The sequence below is a fragment of the Lytechinus pictus genome, chromosome 15 (genome assembly GCF_037042905.1).
Source record: "Lytechinus pictus isolate F3 Inbred chromosome 15, Lp3.0, whole genome shotgun sequence".
NCBI lineage: Eukaryota > Metazoa > Echinodermata > Echinoidea > Temnopleuroida > Toxopneustidae > Lytechinus > Lytechinus pictus.
Window position 1 is genome coordinate 6763364 of NC_087259.1, and position 23288 is coordinate 6786651.

Below are 23288 nucleotides of genomic sequence, written 5' to 3' on the forward strand. Positions count from 1 at the left end.
TACTTTTTCAATACACGAGTATACTGTTTATGATGTGTTTGTTGTTCATCAAATTTGTGATTTTTGAGGTGCAAAGCTGATTATTTTTCTGACTCACTCAATAAAACATAGCACAATTTTACAGGGAACTATTTTTCTGAAGATTAGTATGTAAACAATTTGTTGATAACCAGCACACATAATTCACAGCAAAAAACAGATTTCTAAACACACTTATCAAAACAGAAGAGATGTCAGTACAAATCAAATTAATGTGCAAAGGAAGCAACAAGTTTGCATTTTAGCAAAATAATAAAATACAAAAATGGAAGCATTTAAACCATGAATAGAACAGCTTGGAATTCCATGTCTGGCAAATGAAAGATTGGCAAATGAAAGATTTTTCTTCGCTTGTAACTAACATTTGTAAATCACTTTTCTGCTTTGATTCAATTCATTTTCTTCCCAAGATTTGCTTGCCTTCTTCAGAAGACCACTAGTTCTAGTTACATATATGGAATTGAGTAATGAAATAAATTGCAAAATGTTGATTACAATGCAAAAAAAAAGAGTTCAAGTGGTATATAGGTTATATTTGGGAATCCCTAAAATAAGTATTTGAACAAAGACTGCAGGGAGTCACATGATCAATGCACAGAAATTAATGGATGGGACCATAGGGTTAGTCCCATTAATACACATTAATGTGAGACCCAAACATTGCAGCTGTTTAGTGCCGTAGCTTGCACGTGATCAGGAAGGGAGCTGATAAGCAATCTTTTTACTACCAATATATAATACTTTTCCAACATTATATGCCAATAATTTAAATGCTCATAATTCTTATTACATCCCTTCCCTTAATAGGAATTCCCTTACAACTGGAGAGGAAAAAAAGCATTGTTTAGTACAACACCTTTTGAAAATTTGTTTTTGTTTTTTTTGCTGCTTCACTTATGATTACCATACAATTACCGGTACTAGTATGAAAAGAAGATTATAATAAATGTTGGGGATTATTTAAGCTTCAAATGGATTATGGGTAGGAATCAAATCCGAGCAGATGGGAAGCGAGATTAGTGGGATAATCAGATTATCAGTAGAATAAACAAAGTATACATATAACAATCCTCGTATATGAGATAGTAGGAAACTGAATACATAACATCATTGACAGCATAAGGACCCTAAAATGTACGGCTGCATACATAGAAGAAAGCATGATGGGAAATTGAAGATATATGATAAATTTTAACAATTTTCCTTCATAAGAACCAAATATCTAGATTCTTATTGCAATGCAGGAGTAACATGAAACATTGCAGTAGACCCACTTAAACAGACAATTCACATATTTCACACTCGAGATTTCATCCATAATTCCATATTGTAGGACATCGACATATTCTATACTGTTCACAGAATGGGTGTTTACTGTATATAGAGTAAGGTCCTGGCTTGTTCATACTACTTGGTGCAAGAAAAATTAAGCAACGGAGCTCAGCACCATTTTTTTAGTACAGAATCAAGAGGATATAAAATGAAATTTATTAATATCCCAAAGTGGTGACAAAAAAAAGAGAATAAAAGTGAACTCCAAACTGATATCACCACATGAATTTAATCTATGATTTATCATATAAATGTCTGATTGAAATAACTTTTTAATAAGGAACTATTTCATTGAAAATAGATCATTGATTCCTTTTCTTAAAAAGCAAAAAATTATAAGATATAATTGAAAAGCACTTTTTTTTACTCCTAATACATAGGGATCCTTTTATGGCTTTTATTTACTTGATTTAGGTGCATTGCATTGCATTGCTCACGGCAGCTAAAATTACAGGTAACATGAAAACTACTATCTTTTTGTAATTTCCACAATAATTTCACTGGTTGGAGTTAGGTCTCTCTATCAGGAAATGATAGAGCCATTCATGGTCTTACAGGACAATCATGCTAAAACCAGGATGATCACTTAAGACCATATAGAATTATCCACCTATGTCCTTCACTGGATTTGGTTTTGCTAATAGAAAGCTTTATAGCACTTAAGCATCACTAAATTGGAGAACGCGAGACTTGAAGAGGACCCGTTGACTACTGTAATCTGTAAATCCCGCCGACTTTGTACAGGGAACATGCTTGTCCTGTAGCCAACTGGTTAACGCGACTGAACATGGGCATCTCCATACACAATGATTAGAATACTATAAAGAGTCTTGCACTGTTCGTCATGAAAGCATTGTGTGGTCCTTCTGAACTTCTAACATCCTTGTCACTCTCGTCTTCTTAGAGGTGACCTTTGACATCTCATCTGAAATTAAATCTCATAAATCACAGTACTTCATCAAATGATTCAAATGGTTGCAAAGCCACACTCAATTAATGATTGCCAATTTGATGTGGCTGTAGAGATTAGATCCCGTCCGCTCACCCGGCAAACAAAAGCCAACTTTTACAAAGAACATTACTGGTGACGATTGATGATTTTCAAGGAAACAGAGAGACAGATGTAGCAACCTCGAGTAAGGTGATAGATGGCTCCGCCCCCTCACGAGTAGATGTCCACGTTTGAAAGGGCCAATTACAGCAGAGTACAGGTGTACGTGCACCAATCAGGAGGCAGCATTATCTCTGGTCTATCACGACGGGCTCAAAAGTACCTGCTGACATTCTGCCATGTAGAAAGTGGGGAAGTAAAAAAAAAAAAGGTGTGAATGATCAATGAATATGTAAATAAAAAATAAAGCTGGATTCATTGGTACACTGTGCAACACAGTCATTCACTTGAACAAACTTCCAAAGAGTTTTTATTTTCTTCTCCTTCTTCTTCACATATCCATAAATTGCTAACACTAATTTCAAGCAAGGCTTTGAAAATACTTTACCACAAAAGTCAAACAGAAATTAAAAAAAAAATCACTTTTGCTCAGGCAGAGTAAACAACCAGTCCCGTTACACAAATGTTAGCAAATTTATCGTAGCTTGATTTTCATGATTAATTGTACGTTGCAGTCAATGCAATCAATTGTAGAAAAATGATGTACGATGATTGCTTAGCTTTTTGTTATGGGTCCCAGGTGCCCAATCCAATTTTTATTCTTATTTTTGGCTTGTGTCCAATTTTTTTTTATTCACACAGAAATACTCCCAATGAGTGTTGATAATCCCCTTTTCTGGAGGGAGGGGTCTGTCCATTTTTTTCTGTGAAAGGCCCCCCCCCCCCCCCCCCCGGTAATTCCTGGATCTGCCCCTGTGCAGGACATATCTGTTCACTGAACTGAATACATTTTGTGTACCATTTATGAAGTTCTACTTTTGACTCACCTGTTTTTTAATTGTTGACTCCCTAGTGCTGTTGAACCATCTCTTGCAATATAAAGCTGCAGCCCCTCCTCTGGAAAGGCAAAATAACAATTATGAATAATTAAGTTACTGTTCAAATATTGTCTAGCAAAGCTAAGAAAGAAACCTCGGGGAAGAATTGTATACAAAGCCATTGTGACACGAGACAATACGGATGTACGAAAACAACAACTACAAATCGTGGCAAAAGCAGGAAAGAAGTAGCGTTCACGTCGCAGTCCCTGCCAAGAAGTCATCCTGTGAATCCCACGACTACTCTACAAAACTTCTACTACTTTTGGAGTGATCATCGGAGGGGGGGGGGGAGGAGAAGGACTAATCAACATATAGCATCCAAATAGAGCAAAACAATTTTTTTAAAAGCAATGTAGACAAACTGATGATGTTTAGAACATGACTCGCGTAATCATGATGAAATACTTGCATCATGGGTTTGTCTTGTGACTCAAAGATATGTGTCTAAGAGCATAGCACCATCTAAGCTATTGTCTCACTAAGCTTGAACATTAAACCAAGTGTTGGGCACTGATCTATCTGTTGCTTTATATTAGATTGGGGCTTTACATATCACTTGGAACTCATCATCCAGGTGAATATGGGTGAAAATTACAAATTAAAACCCTATTAATTTAATTTTTTCAACGTATCAGAGAAAATTCAGAAGTTCTGGGGAGCGTTTCATCAACATTTTAGTCAGACCTGACAACTTTTCTTAATTTTGATTGGATGAGTAGCATTGTTACTATGGTAACTGTCTGAAAAAACAGGACTTGCCTGATAAAACGTGGCAAAGCTCAGTAACAGTTTATCATTATGTTTGTATACAAAAACAATCTAAATCAAGGATAACATGGTATAGGAAACCTTTCCTTAGAAGTCAAATCTTCTGGACCCACAGAAACTGTTCCACTCTTAGCGAGATATTCGACTTAGAAGAGGATCGGTATACAATACTTTTGCATAACCTGGGGAGCGTTTCACCAACAGGTTTGTCCGACAAGTTGTCAGATCTGACATCTTTCCTTGGTTCTGATCGGCTGAGAAGCACTGTTCCTATGGTAACTGTCGGATAAAATGGGAGCGTTTCATGAAAGGAATTGTCAGACATTTTATCAGACAGTTACCATAGTAACAGTTCTACTCGGCCAAACGAAATCATAAAAAGTTGACAGACGAAAATGTTCATAAAACGCTCCCCAGATTATGCAAAAGTGTTGTATACCGATCCTCAAGCTAACCTACATGTATAAGCCGAGCTAGTGACCATTAGTTGGTAAAGGATAGCATCGTGATAACTTGTATGTAAAGGAACAGGGGGCCCTGTTACATGAAAAGATAACTGCAAGTCTGGAAAACCATGTACAAAAAGTTACAATTAGATGTGTAAATATCAATTGTATGTCTCTTTGGTACAGCTTCAAAAGCCATGAACCTACCACCTGACATCTCATCTGCTTGGAAGTCCTGCTGGTTGATGATACCTTGGATAACTTCATCTGCGTCCACTCTCGTGTTATCTAATCGTCTCTGGGACTCCTCTGCTTCGGCGTGTTTCTGGTGGAGAAAGAACCAAATTGATAAAGCTGAATGGCAATTTAAGTTAAACAATGTATTGCCAAGGGAAATATTGGCAATGGATGCTAGCATCCCAACTTCAGACCTCACGGCAGAAATTATTAGGATTAATCTCAAACAACCCTTCTCCTTTCACTGTATCCCATCCCCGTTCATCCACAACCTTTATTTATTCTCTCTCTGGTAGATCAAGAGAAAGTGTAAGATATTGATAAACGATGCTCGTGCCACTTTGGAATTCCAACCTTACATGGCAACAATTAATAATAAAATAACATTATTAATAATGTTTAATCACCTTGGGAAACAACTTCAGTTAGGAAACTGCTCAACCAACAGGCCTTGCATAACGTAATGTTATCATAACCTTCCCCAATCTCAATTTTGAGTGCAAGCAGAAGGTGACAGGTCCCATTTTTGTAAGTCTTTAGTATGACTCCCGGGGATAGAACCCACGACCTCTCATTCGTGAGGCAGGCGCTCTACCACTGAGCCACCAAGTCCATTTTATCAGCATTATTCTCAAACCTACCCTTCTCCTTTCATTGGTTCCTGTCCCTCTCCAGGCATCCTTCATCTGTTCTTTCTCCGGTAGATCTGTCAGACTGGTAGCGCTGGAGAAGTGCTCCGTGGTGAAGCCTCCCGATGACGCAGAGTGCGCGCTGCTGTACCCGCTCGCCCTCGATTGCTGCGAGTTATAGCTCGACGACCTGGAATGACCGAGTTCAAAGCTCTCCTCCGAAATGCGCGCTTCGGGTTCGGCGGGCGATACTAGACCTGTGCACAGGGAGAGAGGCAAAAAAGGGGCGATGAATATAATTCCGACAGGAGATTCTGTGGTGTATCAATATTATTAATGCTATATTTACACTGTTTTTGGCAATCCAGCCTCGCAGGTTTTTATAACCTTCATGGAAAACCACTCAAGTGATTTGTATCAACTCATATTTTAATGTTACTTTGTATGATGTTTATATCTTATTTGCAAAATAAATATTGAATTTAAAATAATAAAAGGGGGAACAGCGGACTGTGAAGACTTCCAAAATAAACAATCAAATATTCAAAATTGCAAAATATTTGCTACAATTTTAAAGAAACCTGACATTAGGGTTCTTTAAACAAAGTCCCTAAATTCACTTTAATTCAATTTTAAGTTTACTTTAATCATGATTCATTTGTTTGTTCATTTCTTTATTCATTCTTTTTTTTTAGGGGAGGGGGTGATATCAGCTTAATGGAGACCTAACACATATCTTTACAGGGTTGTTGCTGTAGGGTTCTCTAATGACTTGAAAAGCAATACAATACTCAAAATTTTTATAATGGACATTAGGAATTTATATAGCGCCATCAATCTAATACCCCTTTCATAAACCCAATTATGCGGCTAATAGCAGCATAATTTGGTCGTAAAATCGGAGGAGGACCAGAGTTATCCGCATTATTTTGATGCTGCAATTATCCGCATAATAGCGGCATCGGGACCAGATGTTTACTTTATGAACGCATTTCCAAACAATGCGGATAATTGCCTTGGTGCGGTCACAAGGTCACCCTTTTCCAACACAACCGCTTCAGAGGGGGCGTGTGCAGTCATGACGATTATCCGCCTTTTTCAGGACGGGCGTTCGTAAAAATAGTGCAGATTATTTTCGGAGTTTGTGAACGCAATTTTTATTGAATTATCCGCATTACTCTTACGTGGCTAATTGGAGGATGGGTTTATGAAAGGGGTATAAAAAGGCATATATTCCAAGGTGCATTATTATTATTGTTACTATTACCCCGCCTTTAGCTCGAGCTACCTTCTCACACTCTGTGCATTCAGAGAGATAATCCTGCTGGGTACCCATTAACCTCACCTCGGTCGAGTGCAGCACAATGTGAGTAAATATCTTGCTGAAGGAAAACGCACCACGGCTGGGATTCGAACCCAAGTCCCTCTGATTGAAAGACGAGAGTCGTACCACTAGACCAAATAGATATTGCATTATTTCTTGGGAGGCAATTGCCCCTGACTTTTCCAACATTTTCAATAATAATAATAATAGTCAGTTCTTGTATAGCGCATAACACATTATAAATACGTCTCTATGCGCTTCTAAAGAAGGACTTGGATATTAAGTTGGATATTATTAAATTTTGAATTCAAAATGACACGACATACCTGATGTGAGTACGTTCGGTCTGTGTTTTGAGCCTTTGCTCCTTGTACTATTACTTGACGTACTACTGCTAGCTATACTGCCCCCTCTTGTTAGCTCATCACCATTCCGTACCGACGAATTACCCACGAGTAACGTTTCTGCTGTCATGTCGCACGGTAACTGATGCTGCTTGAAATCCGGCCTGAATGAGAGAGAAAATCAAAGCAATTAAGTTAGGTGTATTCTGAAATGAAAATGATAGCAGTAATACTAGCGACAATGTTATCATGTTAAGCTAAAAGTAAAAGAATACAATATAACTGTTTTATATTATTAGTCCTGACAGCTGTCGTTCTTTTTAACGACATAAAGATTCTCATTATTCCCATGTTGTAACATAGTCATGTATACCCTACCATGGACCTAATAATCCCATCCATCAAAATGAAGTAGGAACACACAATACCACAATCGCTATTTGAGAGCTGCTGTTATTACTGCTCACTATAAAGCTGTTATATGAAAATGAAAAAAGAAAAAAGAAAATCACTTATTTACAAATGATCAGGCATTTACATCTACAGCACCTTTCACAAATGTTTGAAGTCACTTCTCATTGGCCTGTATTCTGAAGTCAGTTTTAACTTAGACCATGGTCTAACTCTGTGCTAAAATTATGGGAAGCCAAGAAGTGTCAAAATTTTGATTAAGTTGTATGTTTCTTATGTTTACTGTGCTCTTTCCTGATTCATCGATGGTGAAGACAATCATCTATACTTCCTAGACAATTATGAATGATTTGAGAGCCAAATGAGCTGAAATATGATATCTCTACTGTTAGTGATTTATGTAATAATTGGCTATCCATACTTAAACCACAACTTTAAACCCGAGTTTATAAAGTTAAACCTGATTTCAGAATATGGGCCATTGGTAATAAGATGCTTATTTCAGTTTAGTCTTCTGCTTCTACTTCTTGCAACAAATCATTAACTGATTTATTATTACAGACGAATGTGATCTAGATACTATCAACACTCAACAGCAAATTTGAATTCACTCTTGAATGCATATTACATACATTTACATTTTACATAAATTACATTTACATTTTTTTCCAGTAAAACTTTTGTATAATGTCACACTTTACTTCCTGTCTCACTCGTCTGCTGTGCAAACCCTTCGCTCGAGTAAAAGGGGTCTGAATGCCGAGCCTATAATGACTTGTGTACTGAAGGCACTATTGGAATAGAAAGTTTAATATGTGCTAGTCTTTGTATGAACAGTAAAGACCCACTTGTTGATCAAAGTTTTCTTTCAATCAGGGTCTGTGCCTGCAGACTACCATCTCTCCTTCACACCTTTTTTCACTAATAGTAGTCTCATCCATTATTCCCTCCTCTAATCCGTCATTCTTCCTTTCAAATAGCTTCGTCCTCGTCAAATATTCATCCTCAGATATCGAATAAGACTATTTGATCTACATACTATCAGCAGCAAATTTGTATATTTAATCTTGAATGCATATTAGTTTCTTTCAAGTAAAACTTCCACATCATGTCACATTATACTTCCTGTCTCTGTAGTGTCCTGTGCAAACCCTTAGCTAGAGTTAAAGGGGTCTGAATATAAAGCCTACATTTATAATATAGTGTACTGAAGGCCCTATTGAAACAGCAAGTTTTATTTGTGTTAGTCTTTGTGTGAAGAGTGAAGACCCACTTGTTGTTCAAAGTTTCTTTTCATCAGGGTCTGTGTCTGCAGACTACTGTCTCTCCTTCACACCTCTATTCACTAAATAGTCTCCTACATTATTCCCTCCACTAATCCATCATTCTTCATTTCAAATAGCTTCGTCCTCGTCAAATATTCATCCTCAGATATCAAATGTCCAACAAGACACACATTTCCCATGAAACACTCCCACTCAGTCTTTCTTAGCACAAGATACTCGCATCAAATATATGTTGATAAAAGCACAAATGGATAAGGTGAAATATTTGTATACAAACAGGTTGTCTATGACTATGAGTAAACCTTTGATCTTACAAGTAAAATAGATGCACCTGTACGCCTTATGTTACTTTGCATAATCTTTTTCTAATTTCTACCCTTTTTTGGGGGGGGGTGATGGGAAGGGGGAGGGGTGGAGGACTGAAAGCCCCTGCTCCTGCTCCAAACTGTGTACTGAATGTATGAAAATTGATCTATTTTTTTCTTGAGGGGGGGGGGGGGAGGAGGGCTCACTCGTTTTCTCACAAACCTGAAATCCAGATCCCTTAAATTTGCGTTACATCTAGGATAAGATTTCATTCTGGCTGAAGACAAGTGTGGCTTATAAAGGCTTACAAATTGATGACATTTTAGGGCTCAATCACTTCGCTTTCTCACAAATCTATAACTCAACCCCGTAACATTACTCAATATGCCCCTTCTTCTGAACTAAAACTAAAAACAATATTCAAGAGATCAGCCCCTCCTATCTATGATAAGACTTTCCCCTGACGAGACAGAGTCAAGTGTGGTATGGTGCTATTACAAATTGATGACAATTTGGGGCTCACTCGCTTCACTTTCTTGCACGTCTACAACTCTGCCAACCCCCTAATAATTTTTACTCAATATCCCCTTATTCTGAAGCGGATCAGATCATCAGACAATAAAAAACAAAGAATCAACCCCCCCCCCCTCCTTCCATCTATGATAAGAATTTCCCCTGGATAGGGTCAAGTGTTGCTTGGGGCTATTACAAATTGATGACAACATGATATCAACAATAACATGCTCTATCACTGACTACATCATCTCCACCCACCATTGACAGCATCAGATCAGCCATGTCAGCATCCTTGAAATCGCACCCAAGACCTGAAGTACCACAATAGCTCTCTAGTTGGCTATTTTCTAAACCGAAAACTAATTCTCACTACTGTGTGGTGTCGGCTTAGGAAATACGCGAGGACGACGGGCGATTTCTCCCTCATGAGAGCCAAAATCGCCTCTCAAATTTGCAGAGTGGAATGCTCTGGGGCAACTATATTTTCTACAGTTGCCCCAATATCTGCCACAACCAATATTCAAGAACATTCAGAAAATCTACAGCAGAATGAGATATGCTTTTGCCGCAACATCTGCTCGTAGTTCAAAAGTATCCCTAGAAATGAAAGAAATGTCCCCAAAAATTTCAGCAATCGCCCCTACCATTCCCCCCCCCCCCCAAAAAAAAAAAATCCCTTAGAAATGAAAATATAGAGCCAAAACCAGACTCCATCAAATCTCTAATTCCAACGAAATAACAAAAGGGAAAAAATACTTTTGGACCATTCTGAAGTGATTCAGAAGACTAAATTTCCAGGATCTACACAGACAAAAATTTGATTGTTGGTTATACCAATAAATCTTTCAAATGTATTAAAGAATGATTTTCAAGTCATTTAATTGCGAAACACCCGTTATTTTTTTCTCAATAATTTCTAATTTGACTTCACAACATTAGTACACATACATGTACATGTACACATACATGTACATGTACATGTAGGTCCTAGTGCATGCCTATAAAAATGTACATGTATGTCAAATAAAATTCTGTGATAATTGATGAGAATGCTGTTGATAATGACCTTTGCAAATACACTGAAGCACAATCAGTAAACAGAACCTTGCTGGCATCACTGGGTGTGGAGTCACTCCACATTCCACCTGCCCATGTAATACCCTCTATACCAATGCCATCTATACATTACCCACTAATTAAAGGCACTCCCTATAGTTTCCTATCAATCAACACTTGACTCAGGAGGGTCATTCACACAGGGATTTTTTTAAGAGTGAACAAACTGCAATATTTTTGTCTGAATTTGATTTATATTGGTTCACTTGAATGTGTAGGGCTATTTGTTAAAAGTGAGTTGCTGATTTATGTTTGCTTTTATATGTTTGAATTTAAATATGGAAATAATTGAAATGAAAAATGAAAATGTGTTGATGACAATCTCGAGCCACTGCATTTTGGCAAAGTTCATAAATGGGCTCGCTCACCCATATTTATGAGCGATACAAAGCAGTGAAAGCACACAAACCAATGCTAATAATAATAATAATAGGCATTTATATAGCGCCATCTATCTAGAAATATTCTATTCCGAGGCGCGATGTTATTGCTATGCTATGCTCGTGATATATCGTGCTGCACATTTGGAAAATCAAGAACTTCTTGGTTATCTATATTCTATAACTCGTCATGTTTGACCGCAAAGTTGAATATATTCAAATCCACTGCATCTAGGCAACTTTACAATCTCTATTTTTTTCATAAGAGTAGACTGTGAATACTGAGCCAGTAAATTTGAACAAATGTTTCTTAATACAAAAGTGTGTATTTTCTCAAAAATCTTTTTCAAAATGTTAATAAGTTTTTAATCATGAGATAAAGAGACTGGAACATTCGTATCCCTGGTCATATACAGAGCACAGCCAAAATCAAAATGGCTGCTCTTACAAAAGCCATCAAACATCCACAATAATACAAAGGAATCTGTCAGAATGCAATCAACTTCCACCTAATCATTTCAGGCAGATTACGAAAAGGTCACTGCCTTGACAAATCTATACCATCCTATTCAGTAACATTTCAAAATTCCTTTGTTTATACGTGAATAATTGCAGTGTGAACTGGCCTTGTGACATTCATTAAAGACACTCCCTACTGATTCCAATCACAAGTTCACTCAATTGTAAACACCAGTCATAACACCTCAAGGGGTGTCTGACACATATTCCCAGAAGAGTGCTTAGCCCCTGAAGGTGTTGATATCAAAGTACTATGGGGTGTTAATTACAACATAATTAAGAGTGATCAAATACCTATTTAATGTTGATGGACAAGGAGGAATAGTTATTGCTATTGATAAGGAATACACAGAAGACTTCAAATCAAAGCTAGTACAGGCCTATACTTTAGCATTGATATTTGTCCATAATTCATCTATTTATAAACACTTTTACAGGGCCTAGAGAAAATTCCTGAATGTTGGCAATCTGTTTTATGGAGGAACTGACCAGATCAGGAGCTGAATTTCTATCAATTCAGGTTTCTTTTTCTTTTAAATTTCACAGATCTTTATGGCCACCACGATCATTCACCACAGCACATGAATAGGCCTATATACTGAATGGGTCGCAAATACTTATAAATATGTACCCTATTTAGTTAATGAATTTTGACCTTGTTTTTTTTCTTCTTGATTTTGGAATATAACAACTTGACGTCTGATTGGTTGAATAAATGAAATAACAAGCAATTCTATCTAGTCTATTCATTTTTTGTTTATGAGAAAGACTGAGAGCTACCCTCAAAATTACTAGTAACTTTGCAGGAGGGAAATAGACTAGATAATCTATCAAATGGCAAAGAGAGAGAGAGAGGGAAAGAGGAGAAAATCTAGACAAGAAAATCGATCAACACATCTAGCAGCCGGGCAACAAAACATGAACTCTTAACTCATGGAAATACAAAAAAAAATACTCGCTTAACATTCCATCATGGACTGAAACATATACAAAGGAACACAAACACATTGTTTCAAGGAAAATTCCAGTTTTTTTATATCATTAAAGGGTAAATCCATTCCAAAATTAAGAAAAGAGAAGCAGAAGAACAATAAAACAATTGAAGGTTTAATAAACAAAAATCCAATGTGAATTTGACCTCTTCTCTTGGGTCTTCGTATGAAAAAAAACCCCATAAAAATACTACTCAGTGATTATTTTAATTGTGGTTGATTTTGAACTTACACTGGCAACTCAAAAATTGAATACTTCTTGAATCCAATTCAAAGCTTTTTGTTTCTGCAAAATGAGAAGTGGAGTTTAATTTTTCTAATGTAATAACGTTTGATTGACAATGAACTTTTTGTGAAAACCTTGCATTTTGCAAAATGTCAGGTGGACTATATGAAAATGTTACACTAACTTGTGACATTATTTTATAAGAAATGATTGAAAATCACTACATGTCATTAGCATGCATAGACACATAAGGAATTTTTGTTGAAATGTCAGCATTTTTTTTTCGATGTCAGGGTTTCCTAGAACCCCTAGAAAGAGTTCTCTACGGGCCTTTTCCCACGTGAATCTTGAACCATCATTGTAATGATGATTGCAATTCGTCTTTGGAATCATCGGACCTTTCACACAGAAAATTTGTACTGTAATTTGAGTGAAACTTAACTAGAATTCACCTCCTGAGTAGAATTTTCAATTCGTGATTGCGATTAGCATTCGTGGTTCTAGTTTGGTTTCACACATGCTAAAAATTCGTCATAAGCCTTAGTTTTCACTGGAATCATCATTCAAATTACAATTTTTTTAGTGTGTGAAAGGGCGGTAAAAAAGATAAAATGTTACCACCTTTGCCACATTTCTAATCATTTAGAACAAAATGTCCACTCTACAAATCTGAAATGTTAAATCAGCAATTGTGTTTTTTGTATTTATTTGTATTTTTTTTTTTGCTTTTTGCTTTTATTGCTGTAGTTTCGTTCTACCGGTCTACTGATTTGGTTTGATTTTGATATCTTTGTTTTGTATTATTATCAGTAATGAATGTAAAAAGGGAGTAGCCTAGATAGGCCAATGGTTTTTTGTTACTCCCTCACACCCCATTCACTATACTCTATGATTTTGCTGTTATTTTTTGTCTAAATTGTACAACTGTCATTGTTGGTTTTACCCTATTGCATTAACTCACTATGTATTGTACCCTGTTTTTTTCAAGAGATGTGAAATAAATGATTTTGAATTTTGAATTTGATTTTTTTTAATTGAAAGGTTGGAGGGGTGACAACCTTTTCTAAATGCTGCATTTACCAGTTTAAATGGTTAGATCCAACACTTAAGATGTTGGATTCAGCTTTATGCAAGGTGGGATATACATTTGAAAGGTTGTCAGTCACTCCTCAAACCTTGCTATTGCTGATTTAACATTTCACTTTTTCGTCCAAGCAACATGCATTTTGGCTGTCTTTCTCGTTTATCAACTGCAAACCTTAATGTAATGGGGCACTTGTGATTAATGTTGAATGTTATTTTTAAAAAAAAAAACTTCTTGAACATGAAAATGAGGTTCATAATACAAGTACAACGTCTGCATTTGCACATGCCACAGCTGTCCTTGCACAGTCAAGTTCAAATTCAGGCCAAACATTCCAATCCATTTATCTCCTTTTCTTTCCAGTCTGGCCTTGTTTTGAATAAAGATCACAGGAAACTGAATTTTCTGTCAGTCACAAATAACTCTCTTTACAAACATATGGGTTCATGGAACTTTCATAGCTAAATCCTGATTGATAGTCTCACAAAGTGAGAATCAAAATATGCAGTGTCCCTCTTTGAAAAGGTCGCTTTCTTTCTTTCACTGCTCAACCAATAAGACTCATAAATACATGCTTTCTCAAACAACAAATGCTACAATTGCATTATTTATTCAGAATCAGGATAAGTATTTTTAAAATACTTTAAAAGAATATCCCCTGAGGGGAAGTATTATCATTCAAATCAATGAAATGTACTTTTATTGGAATTTAGAGTTTTAGAAAACCAGATATTTCATTGGTTATCGGGCCACAGGTGTATTGGAATTTCATCTGAAACTTCTCTAAAGGAAGACTTTCAGCTGGCTTTATGGGTGGCCGCTGGAATTCCACTGATAACTCAATTAAACTCAATTTACAATAACTTTAGAACGGTCATTATTATGATAAATTTCCCTTTTCTGTTATAAAGAGGTGAAATAGTTCATGCTATAGTTCAAAATATTAACTGGTTCAAAGGTCACATGGTTTTGGAGAGGGTTGAATGGGGTAGGGATAATGGAGCGATACCAAGGTTAAGAAACAATTTCTACTGGGAGGGGGGTAAAAGCTAGTTAAGTAATACCCCTTTCATTAACCCAATAAAACCTATCCTCCAATTAGCCGCCTGCTCACCTGGGAACGATTTTTTCAGTGGGGGTGCTGAAATCTCTCCTCAAAGGTGGGGGGGGGGAGGAGGGGACACAATTGAGTTTTCCATGATTACACATACACCTCTAAGGGCACCACACACACACACCCACCAACCCCCCCCCCCCCACACACACACATATACAGTGCGTCCCACAAAAAACGAAACCGAGATTTATCGATGATTTATCATAACTTAATCGCAAATACAATAGACAAATGACCTACCATTTTAAAGCTTACAATCTCCTCTTTCATCTGAAATTACTTAGATTATTTCTCATTCACGCATGAGTGAGCAAAAACAATTTGAAAAGGGGATACCAAAAAGTCACTTGGCGGGCCGTATCTGGGATTTAAAAAAAACAAACATATTTTTAAAATGTTCAATGTCTGCTCTTCAATTTGATACCTTAATTACAGAAAATGGTCAAGAAATAACAAAGTTCTGGTTATTTGAAATAAGGCTTGAATTTTAATAATTTCATAAAATGAAGATGTTTTACAGGCTAGCGTTCAAACTCACTCGACACTCCGTTTTGTTGACGATCAGCCATGCATTAAGTCTTTTGTTACCGTGCGATAGCTTCTGTGTGAAACCGGTGAAAACAACGTTTATTTAATGAAATTATGGAAATACAAGCATTGTTTCGAGGGATCATAACTTTTTTACTACTTGACCATTTTCTGTGATTTAGGTATCAAAGAAAAGAGAAGATATTGAACTTTTTAGTCATGTGATTTTCTTTTTGAAATTCAGACACCCCCCGCCAAATGAGTTTTTGGCATCCTTTCTTCGAATTGTTTTTGCTCAATTATGCGTGAATGAGGAATAATCTAAGTAATACCAGATGAAAGAGGAGATTCTAAGCTTTACATTGGTAGGTCATTTGTCTATTTCATTTATGATTAAGTTATGATAAATCATCGGTAAATCTCGGTTTCGTTTTTTTTCTGGGACGCACTGTATATATATATATATATATATATTTATATATATATACATACATACATATATATGACAGTCACTTCTTAGCTTTCTTCTTATAAAAGAACATAGATATATAACTCGAGCGCGAAGCGCGAGCCATTTTTTTTGTTAAAGGACTGTTTGCAGTTACCCATTAAGACGATACATATATCAACAATCAAATAATGCGAGCGGAGCTGAAAAAATTGACATTCCGACCTAAATACTGGACATTCTAAGCACTTTTTGCATTAATGAACAGGATAGGTAGGATAGGTTAATAACTATACAATTGATGCGAGCGCGAAGCACGAGCGGACACAAAATTGAGATTTCAGACCAAAAAAACGAGACATTCTAAGCACTTTTCTAATAATGAAGAGGATAGGTATACAACTATACAATTGATGCGAGCGCGAAGCGCGAGCGGAAACAAAATTGAGATTTCAGACCCCCAAAACGAGACATTCCAAGCACTTTTCTAATAATGAAGAGGATAGGTATATAACTATACAATTGATGCGAGCGCGAAGCGCGAGCGGAAATAAAAATGAGATTTCATACCTAAAAACGGGACATCTTAAGCACTTTTCTAATCATGAACAGGATAAGTATATAACTATACAATTGATGCGAGCGCAAAGCACGGGCGGAAACAAAATTGAGACTTCAGACCTATAATTGGGACATTCTATTCATGTTTTGTAAATCAAGAAAATGATGGGTAATTGGATATATTCTTACATTAATAGTGTGAGCGCGAAGCGCGAGCAGAATTTTTTCGATATTCTGATCTGAAACTCCACACTAAATGTAATATGGTTTGAACAGATAAAGAAAAATCAGACGAACATAAGAATAAAGATTTGATCAAAATCCGACGAGGAATATCAAAGTTATTGCATTTTCAAGATTAGCATTATTCCGGTGAAACAGTTTTAAGCATGTCTTCATTAATATTCAATGAGCAAACTGATGATGTCATATCCCCACTTGTTATTTTGTATTTTATTATATAAAATTAGGGTTATTTAATATTTTCCCTTCAAGAACCAAAAACAGTTGAATAGACAACTGATTTAGTCCATTAAATATTCTTTGCTGCAACTTATATCATTATAAGGGAGACATATCATTCACACTGGTATGAAAAAATGGAACAATTTTGATTCCATGTAATAACACAAGAAACAGGATAGTGGGGATGTGACATCTTTAACCCACATGGGCGGAAATCCCAGAGGGGACAGGGGGACGTGTCCCCCCTACCAAAATAGTAGGGGACAATATCAAATGTCCCCCTACTATTTTTGGTCTTTCATGGAGAAAAATACATCACTTCACAATCGAAATAATACCTTTTGGACTAAATGACCTTACATTTTGGGTGAAAAACTTTTTTCTTCTTTTTTTGCTTGTCAAATTTTCCAGGCCCTGGTCCCCCTACCTTTGGTGACAGATTTCCGCACATGTCAACCCACCTATTAAATGTTCATGACGACATGCATATCACCATTTTCATAAAATATTGCTAAATTTTAGAATTAAATAACTTAACTATTTGTTATCAGATTTTCATAAAATTGTATTTGATATAAATATTTTCAGCCCGGAGTAGCCCCAAAACAAGCTGCGTATCTGACTAAACATGCGTGCGCGTGTTTAGAGTTAGACCTAGTATCTGGGCATTGTAAATATTTTTTTTATTATAAATATCAATAATGCGAGCGCGAAGCGCGAGCAGAAAATATTTGATATTCCGATCTCAAAAAGGGTGAATTTAAACACTATTTTAAGTACTGTGTCGGAAAATTCTGAAGTGGGGGGGGGGGGGGTCTGCAATTAAAACGTCATTTTCATTACATTTCTGTCATTTATCAACTTACCACTAGATTTCCAGGAGGTGCTGCCTATGGAAAATAACACATGCAGCACCCCCAAATTTTTGGGGTGCTTCACCCCCAGCACCCCCGCTTCCCAGGGCCATGGGGCAGGGCGAAAAAGACTGTGAAATTTGATTTCTATTGTCTGACTTGTAATTGTTTATACAAAACACGAGCGGTCGGGCGCGCGCACACTTGATTCGACATTATATAAAACCTAGAAGTTTCAAGTCCAACCACACCCATGTCCCTCCCTGCTATCGTGTAGTGTGTAAACTATGGTTATCACGTATCGCGCGCGACCACGTCTGTATCGGTGTGCCGGAGCTTGATTGAGTCGCGTTATATGAATATGTTAAAGACTATGTAAATGATTTGCGATTGTCGGAAGTGATAATTATGTCCATTATAACATATATAAAAAAATACAAAGGGAACCTGATTTCGTGGGGGTGCTTCCTATGGAGAATAATACACGCAGCACCCCCAGGAAAATTTTAGGGGGTGCTTCAGCACCCCCAGCACCCCCGCTTCCCAGGTCCCTGCCTAAGAGTAATGCGGATAATTCAATAAAAATTGCGTTCACAAACTCCGAAAAAAATCTGCACTATTTTTACGAGCGCCCGTCCTGAAAAAGGCGGATAATCGTCATGACAACTGCACACGCCCCCTCCGATGCGGTTGTGTTGGAAAAGGGTGACCTTGTGACCGCACCATGGCAATTGTCCGCATTATTTGAAAATGCGTTCATAAAGTCAAAATCTGCTTCCGATGCCGCTATCATGCGGATAATTGCAGCATCAAAATAATGCGGATAACTCTGGTCCTCCGATTTTACGACCAAATTATGCTGCTATTAGCCGCATAATTGGGTTTATGAAAGGGGTATAAGGGTAAGGAATAATTTTCTACTGGGAGGGGGGGGGGTAAAAGCTGGTTAAGTTATTAGCTTTAACAAAATATAATAATAAGACCCCCCTCCCCGAAGTAAAGCCATTCTGCTTTGATTGGCCAATGCAATTATGATGATTCATGACCAATAAAATATTGCTCCAAAATGTGAAAAAAAAGCTTACTTCAACTCGTTTCAATAGACTCTGATTAAATTAATTATATACAATTAAAGATAAAAAGCAGTTCTGATAACAATCTCAAAATGAGTTTGAACAGAATCCAATAAAATGACCACCCCAGTGTTTGTACATGTATGTATAAATAAAAAATGTGCCAAATGGCCCTGGAAAAAAAAAAGGTGTAATTGCTGAGAAATTAGCAAAATAAGCACGAAATTCCATAAAATATCGGGTATTTTTCCAAAAAAATACACTGTCCCACATATATGCCTTTTTGTGTTAATAGTGATCATCAGAATTATCGGTTTTCAGCTAAGATTTCATGATGTCACAAAGATAAGTTTATTTCAATGTACCAGACTTAGATCTATCGTTATATGGTAGCATTTTACTTTGATTTTATAGACTTTGCTTTCTTTAACTATTTTCCTTTACCTTTAAAGGTCAAGTCCACCCCAGGAAAATGCTGACTTGAATAAATAGAGAAAAATCAAACTAGCATAGTGCTGAAAATTTCATCAAAATCGGATATAAAATAAGAAAGTTATGACATTTTAAAGTTTCGCTTATTTTTCACAAAACAGTGATATGCACAATTAGGTGAGTCAGTCGATGATGTCCATCACTCACTATTTCTTTTGTTTTTTATTGTTTGAATTATACAATATTTCATTTTTTATAGATTTGACAATAAGGACCAACTTGACTGAACCATATAGTATTGAACAATGTTAATTCCACATGTTCAGGGAGGAATTTATCGTTGCATCACTTGACAATGAGAAGAAAATAAGAATATTTCATATTTCATATAAGAAAATACATAAGGAATAGTGAGTGGATGATGTCATAGTATCCTCATTTGCATACCAGCCAGGATGTGCATATAACTGTTTTGTGAAATTAAGCGAAACTTTAAAATGTCATAACTTTCTTATTTTACATCCGATTTTGATGAAATTTTCAGTGTTATGCTTGTTGGATTTTTCTCTTTTATTCAAATCAACTTCTTGTTGGGGTAGACTTGTCCTTTAAATAAATAAATGAATAAATTAATTTAAACAATAAACAAATAGAAAGCCCTGTATACAGCCCATCCTGCATTCACACCGAGCAGATGGCCTTCTAATAGCAGGCCAATGGTAATGAACAAGCAATTTGAGATACTGAGGCATACCATTCTGCATTCCTATGGCTGACTGACCGAACAAACAGAGCTTGCATACCATTGAACTTAAGCATAACACATTCAAATAACACATGGTCACCTGATCGTATTGATAAAGATCCCATTGCAATAATACTGGTATTATGAGAAATAAAAGGACTTCACAGTGCTCGTCCAGCCCATTTTATTTGTGCTTCTTGAATAACTGAAGGTGGAATCGAAAAAAATTTAAACATGCGAATAGGATGAACCCACCAGGGGGGGGGGGCACTCACATATATTGGTGGTACGGGGACGTGCCGCTTTGATGACCCCCTATTTCAGACCTAATTTTCAGTTCTCTAGATACACTGAATGACAAAAGTTCCGTTCAGAAGCAACAACGCCCCGCTCGCAAGACCCCCGTTACAAAATATCTCAGTTCCCTATAAAGCTTGCCCTGCCAAAAAATGTCCAGCGCGAGCACCGCATGCGGAGAGCTGCACGCACGGCTTCACAACTCCCTCCGCTAGCAGCTCCATGCACCGATAGCGACCATATATTAAGGTACATGCACTGCGCTAGCGTGCACCGTGCCTACTGTACCGCGATCCGACTTAATTTATCCCGTTCCGTAGAACTTGTTTTTCACACCGCCCGGTATTTATTTAGTTTCCAAGAACCCATATTTTACCCTTGCGGTCAGTTCCTTAGACCCCCATGTCAGGGTTTCGTGAGGCACATCTCCAACAAAAAATAATTTGAGTGCCCCTCCGGAGGATGAACACGTACATGTAAATGTATCGCTATATTGTGCTTTTCAGACGGGGGTCTCAGTCCCACCAATTCCCAAGAATTATGCTGAGCCCACTTCAGTTTCAGACTACACTTTTATATCAAACACTTTTAATATAAAATATTTTCAAAACACCAGAAATAATAAAAATAAAGTACATTATACTCATCAGATACTGTTTAATTAGAACTTGCTAACATTCTTATACCCTTTTTACACAGGATTTTCTTAGCCCCGGACTATCGCTAACCCCGTACTATCCTTAACCCCGTACTATTTTTTTTCCTTTTCACACATGCCAAATTGTTATTTCTAACCCCGGATAAGGAATGCTTGCTTTTCAGACACGAAACTCGCTAACCCCGGACTAGTGGTTTTTGTCGATCATTCGTATAGTACAAGTACTTCACTCGTACCTTTTTTACACACGCTAAAATTTCCTTAACCCCGTACTATAGGTGGGGCCAAATTGCCATTTAGCCCCACCTATAGTACGGGGTTAAGCTTAGCCCACTTTCGTTTTACACTAGCGATCTTAACCCCGTACTATCGCTCTTAGCACCGCAATTGCTGGGATAACCCTGCTTTTTTGCAGGGCCAAATAATCCCGTACTAAAGGTGGGGTTAGCCCACTTTGCAAAAATGCTGTGTAAAAAGAAAGTGGGCTAAGCTTAACCCCGTACTATAGGTGGGGCTAAATAGCAATTTAGCCCCACCTATAGTACGGGGTTAAGGAAATTTTAGCGTGTGTAAAAAGGGTATTATTGGGCCTAAATGGATTCCCCCTGGGTGCAATAAAAAGTAACTCCATATTGTCAAATTCTTTCAACATGTTTAACTACTGTAATCATAATAATTATTTTTTAAACATCAATTGAATTTTCATGTCCTTGCAATAAAATCGCAATAAATAAAACGTTTTGTTTGTAGTTCTGTAACCTCAACGTCAATTAAACCATCTGATGCATGGCAAAGGGAGCTATGGTATTTTTAAAGGACAAATGAAAATCAAATATCTGTGATAAAGGACATTCTAGTAGCCACGTATAAAAAAACAAGTTAAAAGTTAAATTTAGGGCATTTTCACACGAGAATCTTCGGTAGTCATCATTGTATTGATGATTCCAATTCGTCTTTAGAATCATTGTACCATTCACACGTTCACTCGAAAACTGTAATTTGAATTAAAATTCCTGAGCGAAGGCGGTATTGTGTCCTTGGTGACTTGTCAATAAATCCCAATCAAAGCACTGCATCGCAAAAAGAAACTACGATAAATGCACGACAAAGTGCTTGAAAGGTCACGTAAGCTCCGCCCCTCAAAAGATGTTTTGAAGGTCAACCCTTTCAGACGTAAAATTCGTACCCACTTCGAGTAAAACTTAAACTGGAATTCACCTCCGGAGCAGAATTTGTGATTGTGATAGCGTTCATGATTCTAGTTTGGTTTCACACGTGCTAAACAATTATTTTTCACTGGAATCATCATTCAAATTACGATTTGGGTACCGTGTGAGAGGGCGGCATCATTAAAAGAAATACAAAAGTGAATGAAAGATACATCGGCCTACAATAGGTATAACTTTTATTAAAAAGCAAAGGGCATCAATCAGAATATGGAACAGACAGCAACTTGAATATGTTGGGGTTTTTTTATTTTGTTTTATTTCATCACCTGAGGCAAATTTGGAAAACCCAAGTTCAGATTGTTCAAATCCCATTTCTGAATGTCAACATGACATTCATAAGACTGCTCGCTAAAGATAAACATTTTTATTTTGTGCTGAATAATGCATATAAAAACCACCTGAAACTGGCCTACATGTACATCCTTTTTATAGGCCTGTATTAGGGGAAAAAAATATCATGAAAAAAATGAAGATGTTGAAAGGAAATTGACTTTTAATGGTCATACACCTGGAAATGACTTGTAATAGAAAATGAAGAAATACCACATGCAATTTTAGTTGGGGAAATCCCCAACTAAGAATTGTTTTCATATTTGGGTTTTGGAGCATGTTGAAAAAAAGAAAATTAAATGAAAACAAGTAATAAGTACATTGTCTGAAATTCCTTGGACTGAAAAGAGATTGCGATCAGGGACCAATCCAAAGTTGGATTGAAGTTTTCAATCTAACAGATTTAGAATTCAATCTTATTCAATTGAAACTTTCAATCAAATTTTGGATTGGTCCCTGACCACAATCTATTTGACTGATTTTCAATCTAGAAAATTCAGAGAGTGCACAACATAAAATATTTAGGAATATAGTCCTAATCATGCACAAAAAGATTATAAAATATACTATAATAGATGGTAATAAAAAATGATAGAAATGGACT

The 23288-nt window shown here is 36.7% G+C and overlaps 1 protein-coding gene across 1 annotated transcript; it reads right to left on the reverse strand.

Moving 5' to 3' along the window:
* Positions 1-708: 708 nt before the first annotated feature.
* LOC129278230 (early estrogen-induced gene 1 protein-like) lies at positions 709-7270 on the reverse strand. The gene is made up of 5 exons (XM_054914439.2): positions 7094-7270; positions 5456-5700; positions 4785-4902; positions 3310-3379; positions 709-2656 (listed from the first exon to the last, which is right to left on the reverse strand). Exons 1-5 carry the CDS (start codon positions 7239-7241, stop codon positions 2611-2613), a joined length of 627 nt encoding a protein of 208 aa, XP_054770414.2. The 5' UTR covers positions 7242-7270; the 3' UTR covers positions 709-2610.
* Between the last annotated feature and the right edge of the window lie 16018 nt (positions 7271-23288).